This window comes from Podarcis melisellensis (assembly GCF_964234715.1).
Source record: "Podarcis melisellensis genome assembly, chromosome: 7".
NCBI classification, from domain to species: domain Eukaryota; kingdom Metazoa; phylum Chordata; class Lepidosauria; order Squamata; family Lacertidae; genus Podarcis; species Podarcis melisellensis.
The window spans coordinates 87,691,839-87,709,468 of NC_138539.1; the positions used below are offsets into that span (position 1 = coordinate 87,691,839).

The 17,630-nt window shown below is 47.7% G+C and overlaps 1 protein-coding gene across 3 annotated transcripts in view; it reads left to right on the forward strand.

The window, feature by feature from the left end:
* The first annotated feature begins 15,505 nt into the window (after window positions 1–15,505).
* Window positions 15,506–17,630, forward strand: part of NRG2 (neuregulin 2) — a 140,652-nt gene continuing 138,527 nt past the window's right edge. For all 3 annotated transcript variants that reach the window (XM_081917803.1, XM_081917802.1, XM_081917804.1), the window contains exon 1: window positions 15,506–15,967. In XM_081917803.1, the coding sequence (XP_081773929.1) occupies window positions 15,508–15,967 (460 nt within the window). In that variant the 5' untranslated portion in view covers window positions 15,506–15,507. The remainder of the gene's footprint in view (window positions 15,968–17,630) is intronic.

Here is a 17,630-nt window from a genome sequence, read left to right on the forward strand (position 1 = left end):
AAATATTTTATATCAAGCAGAGGAAATAAAGGTTGGTTTTCTGCAACTATGTTTAAATTTGATCCATGTAGTGTGACACTAAGCAAATTTGCTGAAGTTTCAGTGTATTAATTGGAACTGATATGAATATGCATGCTTAGAATCACAGTGCTAGCAGAAGTGTATTTCTGCCCATCACTATTGCTTTTATCGCACTCAGCTTGAAAAACTTCATTTGCTATTAATATAATCTTATAGATGTATTAATGAATGCACTACAGAAAACAATTGCAGATCTGCTAGGGGAAAAACACTAGTGCACTTCAGTACTGTACTTTATTTTGATAACTTGTGTTTTAGTTCAGTAATGGTCAAGTTTGAATGTTTACAGCTTCAACCTATAGTATATTTAAACAATTGTCAGCTAGCACAACTTTTCACAAAATAAATGAAAATATTAAATAGCAGGTAAAATCACACTGACGATTTGAAGTATAGAATTTTCCATCCCCAGTACCTATGAAACTCTCCCCTTTCCCATCATTTAAGGCAACAGCTTTTATCCCTTTGCAAACCACTAGAAAATTGCTGGGGGATCTTGGGCTTAATAATGGTTTTTTTTATTTGTTGTTCTACAAAACACATTTTAATGAGTATATGCAACTATGTAATGCAACCATGGTCATAACCACGATTACACAACCCTAGCCCTCTGATCCCAGCTATCAAAGGGGAAGAAATGAATGAACTGTCAAGGCTAAGTACAGATATTCTGGACTGTTCTGTAACCTGTCTGAGGACCAGCAAAATGGAGCTTGTCAACCATCAGTGGTCCACAGAACCTCACCCTGAAAATCTCTTAAGTAGGCTCTTGCCTTTTTTTTTACCTTAAGGAATCAAATATGTTTAATTCAGAAAAGTTGTAGAAAGCCCATGTTTCCCACAGCTGGAAAATTTCTTACATAAGGAACTAAAATTGAGAAATTGGGAAGGGGTGCAGCACCTCCAGGTAAGTCAGGGAGAGACTTCCTGCCTGAAGCGCTGGTGAGCTGCTGTCAATCAGCACAGACAATACGCAGATAGATGGACCAGTGATCTGACTCAGTACAATAAAGTTGCTTTAAAACACTGGAGATTACATTTAGAGTAGAATACAAATTAATGAACATTTTGCTAAGAAGTCAAACACAGTACAGTAATTTTTCTCCAACACCGAAACTGCTCCTTGTCACCTGCTTAATCTGTCATTTGATACATTGTCGCAAACTTTTAAGAGTTTTGCTTCTCAAAATTAGCATCATGGCACGTGCAGCTCCTCTCATGCTCCTAACCAACACGTGAAAAACTGCAGGTACGGGTATTAACAGGTTGCCAACGCTTTAGATATTTCCGCCAATATGATGCACCTTGGTGGCCCTAATAATAATTATAATCACACAAATCCGTAGGTTTTGCAATAAGCCGCCGCCGCCGCTATTCTTCCGTCTTTTTACTAGAATACAATCTCCCGCAGAAGCGCTGCCATCCTTACCGACCGAGCCTGGGCATCTTTTACTTGGAAGTAAGGCCCCCGGCGGAGTTCAATGCCACTTACTCCCAAGTAAAGGCGCAGCCGATTCTCGCCACGTTCCTGTCCGGCCCGCCAGGCGATGCCCCGGCCCCAGGTCCGCCTCCCTCCTCCCGGCAGCTGAAGTTCTGCTGCCAGACGGAGCAGCGCCGGGCGCGATCCCTGCAGCAGCAGGCGGACACCGGGAGCAACCAAGGCGGCGGCGGCGGCGGCGCGGGGCTCCTCGGCTCGCTCTTCCGCCGCCGCGCCTCGACCCGCCGGGCACCTGTTCCGAGCGCGGCCGCCGCAGCGCTTTCTCCGCCGGCGCGGCTGGCCGGCAAGAGCGCGGAGAGCGGAGGCGCCTGTGCGCGCTCGGCGGGGCCCAGCGGAGCCGGGGCGGCCGCAGAGCAGGCCTGGGCCCTGGGCAGGCTGGGCCGCTGGGCTCCGCCTCTTCCTCCGCCTCCCCGGCAGACGAGCCGCGAGTCGTGGCAGGCGAGCGGGCGGCGCCACCTCGCGCGGACCCCGCCGCCCCGTCCTTTCCCTCCGCCTCTTCCGCCCGCCGCCTCCGACCAGCCCGGGAGGCCCGCTGCGGCCTGGCGGCGGGCAGGCGCGCCTCCTCAGGCCGGGCGCTCCGGGGAAGGATGCAGGGCCCGCCCGGGGAAGAAGGGAAGAGCGAGAGCGAGAGAGAGAATGGCTTCTCCGGGGCGCCCCCCCGCCCCCCGCCACGCCGAGTTTGGCTTTGTTCGCGTGACGCGCGAGTCTGGCGAGGGAGGCGCTTCTCGGCTCCCGCCCCCCTCTCCGCCCCCCCCGCATTTGGGGGGCGCGCGGGGCGGGGCAGCCGGGCAGCAATATTGTCCACCCCCCCCCCGCCCCCATGCCGGCCGGTTCCGCCTTTTGAAAAGCGGCTCAGCATAGGGCAGTCATCTCGCCTTTTAAAGTGCTGCATTTGAAGAAGGCTTGCTGCCTCCTCCTCCTCCTCCTCCTCCTCCTCCTCCTCCTTCTCCTTTTCCTTTTCCTCCTCCTTCTCCTTCTCCTTTTCCTTCTCCTCCCCGAATTTACTTCTCTTGCTTTTCTTCATAGTCAGGTTGCTTATTTTTTCTCTATGAGTGCATTTTTAAATTGTAAGCCTGTGTGCAGGGACTTGTGTTAATTGTATTTAAGCGGATTTGGGAGCTGGTTTTGACTGTAGAGCAGGATACAAATGCTCTGAATAATGGATAAGTAAATGAGTCGTGAGAATGTGGGACCCAAGGCCAGCCTCTCTCCACCACACAAACACTACCACCCCAACAAGCAGTGAGAAACCAGGCAGACATTTATAGGGCTTACACTCTGTCCTATTCATGTCTGCGTATGTGTGTGTGTGAGAGAGGTTCAAGTGGACATTGTCTTTCAGACTCTTGGAAGAGGCAAAGCCCATTGTTGTAAACCAATTGACAATAAATACTAAAAGATTCAGCAAGTAATAGAGCTTTTAAGCCATTCATCTTAAGGCACGTTAATATTTACTTACAATAACTTATAAACCAAGGGTGGAGAATTCTTTTTTTCTCCTTTGGGAAAACAGCAACAAATAATAATTACTTTATTAAGTGTATTATAAGTTCATTATATTCATTAAGATACATATTGTAAAGCCTTGGAAGAAAGGGATATCTACTGAAGCTCTGGCTCTTAGTCAGTTTAAGAATGGGATCCACTGTGTAACGGGCAATTTTACTATATCTGTGAAGAGTGAATCAGGCGAAGACACACACATGCCTCATCGGGCAGGTCAAATATACAATCAAAGAGAAATATCCCCATTTATAAATCTGTTTCACATTGCCTGCCCCCCCCCCCAATTCTCTCATTCCTCTATATTACCCACACACTCTTTCAACTTAGCAGACTCTCTTAACTGCCTAAAGCATATTTCCTCAACTGTCTCAGAATACTGCTGTCAATCACTTAAAGTTCTCCACCAACGTTCTAGTAGTAGCAGCACATTACATGCAATTTTGCCCTTGTTTTCAGTTTTCCTAAGCATGCCCAGATATAGTTCTCTTTCTTCCTGTGTGTTGAGAAAGGAGCAGTTAACATGTCCATATAGTGGTGCTACCTTGGCCACATTTTGGATTGAGGATCTATATGATGCATGGTCACAACTGGAAAATGATCAAAATGTAGTTTGAGCACAAATATATGGATTCTGATACCTAAAAGTTTGGGGAAAGTCAGGACACAAGCTAAATGTTGCATTTGCTCTGTAATTGCCACAAATGTTGGGTAGGCCAGCAGATCCTTTCTCATGAGTTGCATTCCATCCATCAAGCAAGGTAACATCTACCATATTATGCTCTTTAATTTGGATTAGTTAACATGGAATAAATGTTATTGATTTTTTAAATTGATTTTACCATCCCTGACACACATTATTGTACACGTTAGGGATCTTTCTCATGGTTGCTTAAGAACACAATAATTTCCTTGCTGGATACAACCAAATTGTCCACCCAGAGAGGTTCATAAAGGCTTTGCTCCTCATTTCCCTTGGACATTCCCTTGGTTCAGTACGTATCTGAAACTGCTGGGTAATATTACATGAAAATAGGTTTTGAAACCATCCATCCCCATTGTATGTTTCTCCATTTCAGCTAGTCCAGACCTTGCAGTATTGATGGTCACATGGTGGAGAACATCAGATAGAAGTGTATCCCCGAATGTTCTGTTCTGTAACATACAATACATAATACAGACAATATCCATCCTGTTTTGAAAAGCTAGTAAGGTAAAGGGTAAAGGGATCCCTGACCATTAGGTCCAGTCGTGGCCGATTCTGGGGTTGCGGCGCTCATCTCACTTTATTGGCCGAGGGAGCCGGCGTACAGCTTCCGGGTCATGTGGCCAGCATGACTAAGCCGCTTCTGGTGAACCAGAGCAGCGCACGGAAACGCTGTTTACCTTCCTGCCGGAGTGGTACCTATTTATCTACTTGCACTTTGACGTGCTTTTGAACTGCTAGGTTGGCAGGAGCAGGGACCGAGCAACAGGAACTCACCCCGTTGCGGGGATTCGAACCGCCGACCTTCTGATCGGCAAGTCCTAGGATCTGTGTTTTAACCCACAGTGCCACCCGCTATAGGTTGCTTAACAGCCAAAGGCCTGATTGAAGAGGTATGTTTTCACCTGAAGTGTAAAGATATCTAGTAAATGGACCATGTGAGCCTCCCACAAATGAGGAACCACCACAGAAATAGCTATAATAACACTCATCATGTGCTAATAAATAAGCAAAATACCTCTCAGCATCTCCCACCTCTTGCATTACAAATCACTATCGGATATATTTGATTTGTATTATTAGCATGAAACAATGGGAAGAACCTGCTCTTCTCTATCCCTAGAGGATCTTGGCATATAGTCATAGAATCAGAATCCTAGTCTTGGAAGGGACCATGAGGGTCGTCTACTCCAACCAGAACCTCAACACACAGCCTCCCATTCAGTCCCAAACCACACCATGCCCTGCTTAGCTTTGCAAATGTGCCAGCAATTTTACTGCTGCACCACTAGGAGGACAGAAAGGGATTGGAAGTATATGAACACACATCTCCAAGCCTAAAAGGGAGAAATATCTTTATTATTTGGGAAACTTGGATACATTCCTTCAATGATTGTTTCCAGAGGTGTTGGGATATATTTATTGGAGGAGTCTGTTCCTTTTAAAAAAAGTTTTGAACCAGTTTCCTTCAAACACAATGGGGTAGTTCAAATTTCAGCATTAAGTTTCAGAAGTAAGCTGTTCTTAAACCAAGGTACCACTGCAGTTTTGTTCCCAAACACCACATGGTCCCAAACCAGTTGCAGTGCTGAGTGCTTCTTTTCAGAATTCCAGCACCTCAATTCTTTCTTCTCTGTTCCTGGTGTTCCTCTGCTCTTTTTGGTATCCAGTGACCACTGAAGGTGTTCAGTCCTTGTTTGCAAGTGTTTTGGGTTTCCCCCTCCATTCCAGCCTCCCCCCACCACTTCCCACTCCCATTTTGTTTTTTGTGTGTGTGTATGCGCATAAGCTTTAATTTCTTGATCATTCTCTGGTTTCATTCCTAGGAAGACTTAATAAGTGGTTATTCTTACCCTTTATGGTTTTTCTCCTCCCCCCTTCCACCCCCCTTCTCCCCTTGGTTTATTTCCTTATTGTTATTGTCGCATATCTTGTATTTTTATGCTGTGAACCACCCTAAGATCTACAGATGAAGGACAGTAAACAAATTTAAATCAACCAACCAACCAACCAACCAACCAACCTGCTGCCAGCATTTCTAAACATTCCATGCTATGGAGTTCTTATGGGACCACCCCCTCCATTTTTATTTGGCAAAAATGTGAGAATTTGCAAACTTTGTGGCCTGCTAATGCCTCGCTCTTGTGGGTGAGTAGGTGGTGTGGCTTTGACCTGGGACAACTTGAATCAGATAAAATGTTAGAATGAATCCCTGGTGTTTGTATACTACCTGAAGATGCAATTGTGTGAGCTGAAATAAATACTAGTATCAATGACAGGAATCTTTGTTCTGACTCTTGTTTCTTGTGCAATTTAAGAAGTCCAACCAGTTCTGCATGCAAGTCAGGGCTGCTAAAAAAAGCTCAACAGCTTTTGGGGTACCCTGGTTTTTCCTTATTGAAATATGGCAACCCTACTTCTGCATGCAACTGAGTGCATAATTTGGCCTAGAAGGAGATCTGAGGGGGCTATTTAAGCAGTTTTACCTTTGCTGCAACTTGAGAGGAATGGGGGATTTTTGACTGGATGCTGTGAGCTGCTGCTTTTTCCCAGTGCAACTCTCCAACCTGCAATAGAGGTATTACATTGAATACACAAGCTTTCAGTCCAAGCTGCAATGTGTGGATAAAGGCAATGGATTTTATTCTTAGGTTGAGTTTTAGCTCAACTCTCAACTTGCAGCGGGGTCTAATCCTTCTGGATAATGCTACTCAGAACCCGATCTTCAGACTACAATACAGGACTGCCATTAAGTCACTCTCCTCCAGCCACAGCCCCTTCCAACCTGCAACATGGAGAATGGACTGCACTTGCTTTGGAATTTTATTTGCAATGTTACCTTTAAATGTTTTTAAAAGAACAAAAACTAAGTTAGAAAGATCAGGGACATTTGTTTTTGCTGCCACCTTTTTTTGGCTATTTATTTATTTATATATTGCGGGTGTGGATGGCACTCCCCTGGCTACTTTAAAACCTTGGCTTTCTCTATTGATTTCTATAGGCAGCTCTCACATCTGCCCCTGGAGACATTAAAAATAGCTTCTCAGTGTGAATTAGGAAATGACCTCTCCAGAGATGAGATGGTTCTCTCATCCCTCTTTGAGAGGCATCTCCTGGGGCTTTGAAGGGAGCCTCAGCAGATAGGGAAGGCTCATCACTGCAGACCTGCTGAATGTGCCATTGCCAACGTGGAGGACCACTGCGCTGCTGGGGTGGGGCTAAACACAGTCTCAAGGCCCCTTTCTGCTCTACCCTGACTAAAACAAAGTTTTCTGAGTGGGAGTCGGGTGTTGGTGCCTGGAGGTATCTATCAGGGTGCTAGGCAGAGGGGTGATAGCTGATGTGCTCAAGCTCCCATGTATGCTGAGGCCAAGCTAAGTGCTTTCTGTGCATGCAGTTTGCCCTTTCCCCCATCACAAGTTCCTTCCTGTGGGCTTGTGAGTGTGGGCGACGTGAGACCCGAGAGCTACTGTACCCACATCAGAACAAAATGCACTCTTCCCTTACAGAAACTGGAAATATATTTAGAAATAAAACAGACTGTTTGTACTACCCTCTAGTGGTGACTCAAAGTCATTTGCACTATTAAAAATGTTACAATTCAAGTCTTTTTGCTTTTCCTGTTGTTGAAAAGCAATCTCCTGCCCCAGCTTCATGTTCTGTCAAGATTTCATAATACCTCTGTCGTAGTTCCACCTCCAGTTCCTTGCCTCCACTTCCAGGGCTTCCAGGGAGGGTGGCACAAGAAGGGCGCAACAGCCATGAACCCATGGGTGGAAGCATGGGGGGGCAGGGAGGGACAGCTGCCCCCCTTAATAAAAATCAATTACAAAATAGCAAACCGAGGTTCTCCCCTCCTCAACAAAAGGTCTACCCTCCCTAACAAAAACCCTAGCTATGCTCATGCATGCATCCTTCGATCCCAGCTGGTGAGGCCGGAATTGAAGGGTGAACAGCAGCCACATCCCCATGCTGCTACCCCCCCCCTGCAAGGTTGGGATCCAGGGAGGGTGGCGCGAGAAGGTAAAACAACCACGTGTTGTCAGTTGATCGCCTACTCGGAGGGGAGCCTGGGCAGCCAACGTGGCACTGGGGCTCAAAGCAGGCACCCCCATGCTAATGTGCCAGCCAGAGGCGTAGCTAGGGGGTGGGGGTCACTGGGCGCCACACCACAGTGGCTGGCACTTACCGTGGGGCCTGCAGCGTGTCTGAACCACATGTCCCTCCTGGGAGTGACGTGGTGGCTTGGGCGCCTCCAGGGTCTGCACTGCCGGAAATGGCAGCGTGGGGCTGGCACCTGCCCCCCGCCTCTCCCTCAGCCACCCTACAGTTGAGGGGGAGGCAGTGGTGAGGCTCTGTGCAGTGTGCCTTGCTTCATCACTGCCAGGACTTGGGTGTTTCCCTGAGGTGGGGCCTGTGGCAGATCTCTGTCTGAGTAGTGGGATCAGTTTTCAGAACTTGGACAATAAAGCAGGAAAACATTGATCGATCATGCGATTTGCACAGCTCACATGTGGGCAGTCTGTGACCTGGGGCCACAACCAGTCCACAATATCATTCTATTCAGCCTCCTACCCTTCTGAAGAGGCCACATACCTCCATCCTATCCTGATTCCTTCCTACCTGTTTGTTTTCTCCTTTTCTCAAGGCTTCTTAAAGTGTCCTTTCCTTTTCTATATCATTTCGGAACAATTGGAAGGGGCAGCATTTTTGTGAACAATTTATGTCACAATCATGTCACAATTGTATCATACCCTCCAACATCCTCCTGGCCAAAATTGGGATACTCATTTTTTGGTCCTGAGCTCTCGCAGGGGTCAGGTGACTCTCTCAAGAGTGCGAGAACAAAACACAAGAGTTTTTTGTTCTGGCACTCTGGCCTTGGCCAGCTGATGTGTACCACAGCACCAGACGAAAGAGAGAGGACATGCTGGGATGACTTCTATAATTCTAGGATGTCCCACTTAAATCAGGACGGTTGAGAGGTATGTTTTACTGGTCATCGAAGCAGCTTCACCCCCAGCTGTTTGAGAACAAATTAATATCCTTCTCTCTGTTCTGTGTGTGTGACATTAAAGTTCCTTCATTTCCAGTACAGTAGCTGTACTGATCTACTTTACTTTTAATACTCTTGAGCATGCAACCCCAGAGTCATCTGCAACTGGACCAAACGGTCAGGGGTAACTTTACTTTACTTTAAACTTATCTAAGAGTAATCCCATCAAATCCAGCCAGTCTTACTTCTAGGTATACATGGATGGGGTTGGGAATGTTTTGTTTATTTATTTCCTAAAAGTTATACACCGCTTGATCAAACAAACAAAGCGGTTTACAGAAAGGTAAAACAGTAAAATCAAGAAAAAAATACTACCCTACTTAAAAATATACAAAACTTAAAATACTGAAACAGATTATAATTTTCTCAACTTTCTAAGTATTTGGGTAGGCTTGTTCAAACAAGAATGCTTTAAGCAGGCACAAAAAGAGTACAGTGAGGGTGCCAGCTTGATCTCAATAGGCAGGGAGTTCCAAAGTGCAGGTGCTGCCACACCAAACAAGCAAGTTCTTACAAATGCAGAACTATGGGCAGATGTGGGATAAGGCAATCTTGTAGGTATCCTGGTCCAAAGTTGTTAAAGGCTTCATATTCTAACACCTTGAACTTGGCCCAGTAGCAAATTGACAATGAGTGCAGATCTCTGAGCACAGGTGTTATATGTAGGCAAGGCCTCACTCCTGTCAGCAATTGTGCTGCAACATTTTGCACTAACTACAGCAAAGCTTTCCAAACTGTGTGTTGCGATACATTAGTGTGTCAGCCGTAGTGTGTAGGTGTGTCATGTGAATGCTTCCCGCACTCCTCCCAGGGCTGGAAAAGGGTTAGTTTAACCTCTGGTTTGCTAGTAAAACTGAATTATGGTACTCTGTCATGAAATGATGTGTGTCTAAAAAGCGTGTCACCAGCATGAAAAGTTTGGAAAGCTCTGCTACATCCTCCAGATCAAGTGCAAGGGAAGCCCCACACAGAGAGCACTGCAGTAATCTAATCTTGAAGTAACAAGTGCATGAACTACTGTGGCCAGTCTCCCTCAGTCTAGGAATGCTCATAGCTGTCGAACCAGTATGACTGCAGAGTGAAGTAGTCAAGGTGTCAGTGGGGGACTGTGAAAAGTTGTAACTATTTGGGGACACCCCCCCCCAACATCCCTGCTAGACAGGTGTATTCATCTCTGGCAGAAGAGAGGTGTGACCTCTCTATTTAGGCATGATGGAGGGCCAGAGAAACTGGGTAGTCTTAAAGGGGCAGGCTAACGCAGAGCAAAACTGTGACACAAGCCCCACTCCAGTTATTTCACTGCAATATATTTTGAGCCTCCTCCCTCCCTTCCTGAAAACAAACACAGCAGATGTTTGAATTTGAAATGTAGAGTTGTGTCTGGAACGTGCTTGTTTCCTTCAAGTAGATGTCTTCAGTGTAGATGTCACACTGCTGTGTTCTGCACGTATTCTGCCTCTTGGAAATGGGTGGGGGTTCAGCAGAATTCCCACCCAGAAACACAGAAGATGTCCTGAACGAGCCTATCAGAGATAGCCAGTGTGGGGCTTCCACTTGGTGGGGATTCCCATTTTTCCTGTTTATTCCTTATTTAAATGGTTCAAAAATATGAAAAACAACCAAGAAAATAATGCTAATAATAAAGATTTTTTTAAATCGCCAAGTGTGTGACATTGATAATTATAATGTGCCCAACTTTATAATGCAACCAAATATAAACCCTTTTGATATCACATTACATTTTGCCTTGTTTTGTATGCTGCAGGTTTCTATTCCGGACTGGAGAATACGGCGTCTTGTGAACTTAGGGAAAACACTTCTTATAGATCATTACACAGCCCAATTTCATGTGTGTGCTTCCATGACTTTTCTCTTGCTGACACGTTTGTTTTTATATACAATAAATTGATACCAATTAGCTGTTAACATGTCTGCATGCTTTTCCCTCTTCAGGACCCAGCATTTTTTAGTAACTCTCAGCCTTTTGCTCAGGGGCAAAGAAAACGGAAAGATGTGACCTTCAGCTCTTTTTTTTAAAAGGCACGACTGTACTTTTATAGCCATGTCAAGAAATGTGAGTCTTGCCACACATGAAGTTATCTTAATGAGAAAATTTGCAAAGATAATTGTGTGCATTATAACACAGCGCTGCACCCTCATAATTAAGTGTGATGTTCAGCTTATTTTTAGTTACTGGTTTGTTAATACTGTTTTATTGATTGCAATTGTTTTACTGATGATTACTGATGATTTATGCTATACTTGTGTGGTGTTCTATTATGTTAGGGTTTTTAAAAATTGTTTGCAAGCCACTTTGGGATTCTGTTGGCACTTTTGCATGGCTGGAATGTGTCCTTGAGCAGCAATAATGCATTTTATTGCCTGGATGGTGAGTTTTGTGTGTGTAGCAACCGCTGACCTTTGTGTGACTGGAGAGTAGCATAGAGAAAGACTCGAGCGGAATCTGCAAGCTTGGCTACCCCGATGCTTGCCAGCCTCTTGTCTGCTTCTGCCTACTGAGAACAAGGCAAAAATTGCTGGTGACTGGAGCCGCCGGAGCTGCGCAGACCAGCAGGGGAGCTGTCCAGCAAAATTCAGAGCTGAGTTAGCAAGGCTATGCAAGCAGCTTACCTGTTACAGAGCTGTCACAGTAGCAACTAGCAGAAGCTCAGGGCTGCGTAGCAGTCGCAGCTCTTTCCCCAATGCGGCACCTTCAAGCGAGGAAGGGAATCCTCAGTTGCTAAAGGAACACTGCATTATTGGTGCTCGAGAAAACTCGGAAGTCTCAAATGAACAAGAACACTTTTGGTTTAAATTTAGGCCAGTTGGTTCATTTATTGCAAAAGGTATTATTAAACAGCAAGTAAATGAAAACGTATGCCATTTGAACACCTAGCACATAATCTTAACGATAAAAGATAGGTCACCCACATTTATAAATATTTACAGAATTAGTCACAGATGATCTAATACTGTAGTTTTCAAACTCCCCCCCCCCCCGGGCCCCACTTTCAGAATAAAAATTTGCTCATGCCACAACAGGTTTTTTTTATTGATAAGACATTAGAAAACAAAAAAGAAAGAACTCCTAGCAGTGCCTGTTTTATAACACAGAACACAGCTGCTTTAGAATATGATCCTGGGACATTCAGAAAGTATAAAACAATGTAACTACAAAAGAACATTAATCATTCCCAAAATATAAATCAGCCTCTTAGATATTTACCATTATTTACAGACTCAATGTGAGATGTGAGCTTGATTTTGATGGGTAATCTTATTTATATTAGGTCTAATTTGAGACAAACAACACAAAGAAACCTTTCTCTTTTCTGATCTTTCATATTTGTGGAGCAATATGCTGTTGAAGAAAAGTGTGTATACTGTTTGTCCCCCCCATGTAATATGTTGATACTATGTTTAAAAGTTTATTTGATTGCTTCTGCCAGTCTTGCCATCCTCTCCTGCTACAACCTGATCTAACAGGATTACAAAACTGTTGGGCAAAGTGTTTGGGTTATGGCCTGTTTATTGAGCATTTATCCTTATTTGTTTGTAGGGTTATCCAACACTTTCCATTGCATTTTCCTGTCACTTTCCTAATTACTAAAAGATCAATCTTTTTTGAATGTGGGTTTGTTGTGCAAGATCTCAAAATTTCTCCAGAGAGTAGTTTAGGGACCAGAAGTTTATTTTGCTACCTGATCACACTTCTGCATAGACACTGGGGCTCTGCTGTGTAGCTGACATTACTAAGTAATAAGGGATTCCCCTTACAGAACACTGTGGGGGAGTATTACACTATTCAGACACCTTTTTAACCCCTCAAATGAATTGGGATAATAGATGGTAGCCAACTAAGTCATTCTCAGGGCAGGCCCACTGAAATCAGTGAACTCATGTTAGTCAGGACTTCCTTAAGTTCACTGGCTTTAGTGGGTCTGCTCTGACTTTGGCTTAGTCAGAAACAACCCCCTACCTTTTAAACTAGATTGGATCTCCAGGAGGTTCACCACTTGGTTATCCTTGATATATTGGATGTTAAGTTTGCTTGCTGCCACTGCCAGCCTTTTTATTTCTCTGCACCTGTTCACATTCTGATCCCTGACTGTGGAGATCACCCAACCATTTGCCTTTTTTTGGACCTAGTATTAGCTTTTTATTCTATGAAAAACAGGTTATCATGGTCAAACAATTGAAGGCTATTTCAATTTAAAGTTTCCAGAAGGGTGTGTATGTTAATCTCTTGCAGCAAGCTCATCAAAGAGTATTTTGGCATCTTAAAGACCAACAAATATATTACCATGACAGAAGCTTTTGTGGACTGCAATCAGTTTCATCAGTTCACATCACCAGGCACCTGCAGCTCAAAATAACTCTTCATACATCTGATGGATTGCAGTCCAAGAAAGCTGTCTGCCATTATAAATGTGTTACGTTTTAGGTTCTGCAAAACTCCATGAAGTTTCTGGATTCAAAGTCTTTCGCAATCAACTGGTACTATTAAGCGGCAACCTATGTACTTATAAATGTCTTACTCATCCTTCACCATAAGGTCCCTTACAGCAATAGAGAACAAAACCATAAAAACAGATTAAATGGTTGCATTTATAAAACAAGCAAAACTGTTCGAACAACAGCAAAAGAGATGGGTCCCACAAAACCAAATACTTTCAACATCAAAGGCCACAGAAAAGAGGGGTGCCTCCAGCATATGGAGAACTTTGTACCATGCAGGTGCTAGACACACCTTTGTGGGGAAGTGGTTCCGCAATTTAGGGGTTGCCACAGAGAAAGTCCTCTCCCTGATTTCCATTCCCCACATTTCTGACTGTGGCAGAACTACCAAGAAAGCCCCTAAGAAGGTTGGTAGGGATACAGACAGTATTTCAGGCATTTGGGGCCTAAGTCATTTTAGGGCTTCATATTTTCACATAAGAGCATCAAAACATATTCCAAAGAATTAAGAAGTTACCTTTTCTTGGATCACTCCTGTTGATAGGATGATCTCTCAGCATCTTTCTCTCTGAATCTCTCTCTGAGGTCTTCATTCAGCAAGCAGAGATGTATGTTTCTTTTACTGCTGGCAGTGCTTCTAATCTAAATTCAACCTAAGTGTCTGGAGACACAACCAAAGCAGCAGAACCCTGCATTCCATTCTCGCTGTGGCTTGGTATGTTGAGCACTGGAATCGTTCTGAGACAAGGATGCCCCCATTTTGAGATATTCTAATAGTCAGAGGCTCTTGGGCAATGAAGGGAGGCAGTGCCAGCTTTCTCAGAAGCCAGTAGCAAGCCTTGGCCTGTGTCCCCTTTGGGTGCTCCCAGGCTGGTGCTTCCTGTGGGATCAGGGTTCCTCATGCACAAATCTTTCTTTCATCGGTTTTTATTTTGCAGAGTCCACATGACATTGCTGGCATCAGAATGCCAGCCTACATCACCCCCTCCCCCTAAATCTGGGCTGGGCGGCCCAAGACATTTTGGCACCTGAGGCAAATCACCAGGGAAGAAGGACTGAGCCAAGATCTACACCAAAGGCCATTGCAGGGGCACACATTCTGCGTCAGGCTCAGTGGAAGCAGCGCCCAGGAGGCAGCCCCCACCATTTCCTCCCTGGGAGTGGGAGGAGGCCAGTAGCATCTCCAACCACTGAGAGCCTGCTGTGGAGGCAGCAGGGGGGGGCAGTCTCCAAGGAGCACATCAGGGCTTCATGGTGGGCCTGGTCTAGGTATACTCTTTCCAGGGGAATTCCCATAAACATTTTTTTTTAAAGTAAGTAAGTAAGTAAGTAAGTAAGTAAGTAAGTAAGTAAGACCTGTTGCCAACCTCCCTTCGCGACAGGTTCAAGGCTGGTCCTCGAACTCCCAAAGTATCCCGCTGGGTTCTCATTCTCTGGTCGATCAGCCACCGAAGCCCAAGAGAATCTTCGCTTGCCCGCAACAGATGCAGACACGCGGGATCCTTTCTCGCGCGCTTGGAAGGAAAAGCCCCGCGCTGCACATCTCGCCCCGCCAGCGGCTGCCGGCGCCCCCTCCCGAGGCCTTTGCGGGGCTGCCGAGCCGCGGAAGAGGCGCCCGCCGCGGAGAGACGGCCAGGGCTGGCCCGCCCCCCGGGGGGCTCCCGCGCCGCCGGAGCAGCGACGTCCGCCGACCCCGGCGCGGCTCCGCCTGCCGGGCGGGCTTTTCTACCTGGCGGGGAGGTGGCCGTCGAGGGGGCGCCCGCGGAATCCCCGCGGAGGGAGGCGCGCGGGGGGGGGGCTGGTGGGGGCGGAGATGGGGTAGGCGCGCCCTCCGCCGCCCCGGTGCCCGGCTCTCGCTCCCCTGCCCCGCCGCCCTCCTCCTCCTCCTCCTCCGGCGCGGGAGCCCCGAGGGCAGGGGCGGGATCCGCGGCCCCTCCGCCGCTCCTGGCCGGTCCCCCCCCAGCTTACGCCGCTTCCGGTTCTGGCGCTGGAGCCGCGGCGGCGGCGGCGGCGGCGTCCCCCCATGGCCTGGCCAGATGCGGCAGGTCTGCTGCTGCTGCCTCGCGGTGCGGCGCCTGGGCGGCGACGGACGGCTCAGTGCGGCAGCAGCGGCGGCGGGCGCAGGAGCAGCTGGGCGCGGCGCGGCGGCGGCGGCGGCGGCGGAGGAGCGGCCTGGTGCGCGGGCGGCTCCGGGGCTGCCTCGGCATGCGGCGGGCTGCGACGGCGGCGCCCGGCTTGTGCGTGCTGCTCTTCGGCGTGTCGCTGGCCTGCTACTCGCCCAGCCTGCGCTCGGTGCAGGACCAGGCGTACTCGGCGGCCGTGGTGCTGGAGGGCAAGGTGCAGGCGCTGCCCGCCGCCGCCGCCCCGACGGGCAACGGGAGCCGGGCCGAGGAGGGCGCCGACGGCCCCCCGCCGCCCCCGCCGGGCATCCTGGTGAAGGTGCTGGACCTGTGGCCCCTCAACAGCGGCGGCCTGCAGCGCGAGCAGCTCATCCGCGTGGGCTCCGCGCCCGCGCCCTGCTCCAAAGTCAAGCGCAACCACCGCTACATCTTCTTCCTGGAGCCCACCGAGCAGCCGCTCGTCTTCAAGACCTCCTTCGCCCCGCTCGACACCAGCGGCAAGAACCTCAAGAAGGACGTGGGCCGCATCCTGTGCGCCGACTGCGGTGAGCCTCGAGGGGGGCGTGTGGCCCAGGGAGGGGGCGGCAGGTGCCCGACGGCCCTGCGCAAGGCCGGCTATTCCGGCGGCGCTCCTCTGCAGTGCTGCATTGGCGAGCGGGGCGCAGCCGGGGAGGGCGCCCGGGCGCCTGTCGGGGCCTCGGCCTCCTGGACGGGCGCCCTGAACCCCGCAGCCGTCCTTGAGGGGGCGGGTCGGGTGGAGAAGGAGGCCGGGGGCGCTGCTGCCCGCCTTGCCCCGGGCGCCCCTCTTGGCGCAGGCTGCGCTCCGTTGTGTAAGGCATCGCCAGCAGCAACTTTCTTATGTAAACAACGCCCCCCCCTCTGCTCCCCCATCCCTGGGTGTTAAATGGCTCCATTTGTTGCTTTGAGCCGCTTCGCGTTTCTCCAGAGAAAACAGCTGGCCTGGGGCAGCCCGTGGCCGCGTCTTTTGCGGGGAAATCCTTTCTGCCGTCTTTCTTTCTGAGCGGAAAAGGGCGCTTCTTGGGGCGCGTGCTTCTGCTGCAGATGCTGGTTTGCCGCTCTGGAGTTTGTGTGGCCCCGGGTTTTGCAGATTTTATGGTGCATTTCACAGGAAAGTTTGGATTTTGTCAGGAGCCACGTTTCTTTTGCTTGTGAGGCTGGCAGGGCAGATGCTGGCTCCTCTCACTGAAGAGCGAAGAGGTCTCTCTGCTGGGTGCAGGCGATTAAGGGGATACAACTAAGGTGTTGTCGCACCCCACCCCCTTAGGGTCAAGGAAGCGCCTGAGTTAGGGCCACAACAGATGCTTAGATCTAGCCTGATGAGGTTTTTTTTAAGCAACCAGGCATTGTGGACTTCCAAATTTGGTTAGATAGAACATCAGCACCGGTGGAGTGAGGCTTTAACCCCTTTCACTCCTTGCTTTTCCTTCTCCAACTCTGAAATGATGTCCTCTGATGCAATGCATGCCTGTGGCAGACAGAAACATTTTCTAATGCAGATAATTTATAAACTGCAGAACATTAGAACATTCTTCCCAAGTAAAAGCCCTCTGTGCTTCCCATAGCCTCCTTTTGAGCCTAATTATTTTTTTGTGCTTCCCTTTAGGGGTTTTTCTTTTTTTTAAGATAAAAAGTGTATATTTAAAATGATCATCTGGAAAATGAAGCAGTGGTTCATATTTGTATTTTTGGGTGGCCTGTTTTACTGTGTGGTTCCAGGAATGATTGTGGTGTGAGCTGACTGGCCGTAGGTTGGCAGATTTTTCTGAACTATCTAACCCCAGAAGCTCAAGGCAGTTGAAATAACAGAAACTCCTAAGTAATGGATTGTACAACTTGGTTGCACATGTGTTGACCTGGAAGCAAGGGACTGTAGCTTAAAAGGGAACTGACATATTCTAAAGCTGTAAGTCTATGCATGCTTAGTTGAGACGGTAAGCTCTACTGAACAAAGTGCGTCTTACTTCCACGTAAACATGTGTTGGCTAGTTTGGATTGGATGGCTGATTTAGCTTCATTCTCTTTTAATCTAAGGAAGCCATGATGAAATGAACAGGTTTTTAACCAAGTAATAGAGAATTTCTGGTTCTCCTCTTCAAACTTGTCCAGTTCAAGCCACAATATAGCTTTTGGTGGCTTAGGTGCCATTTATTTATATACAGTACAGTACTGTAAAAAAATGTAGATACC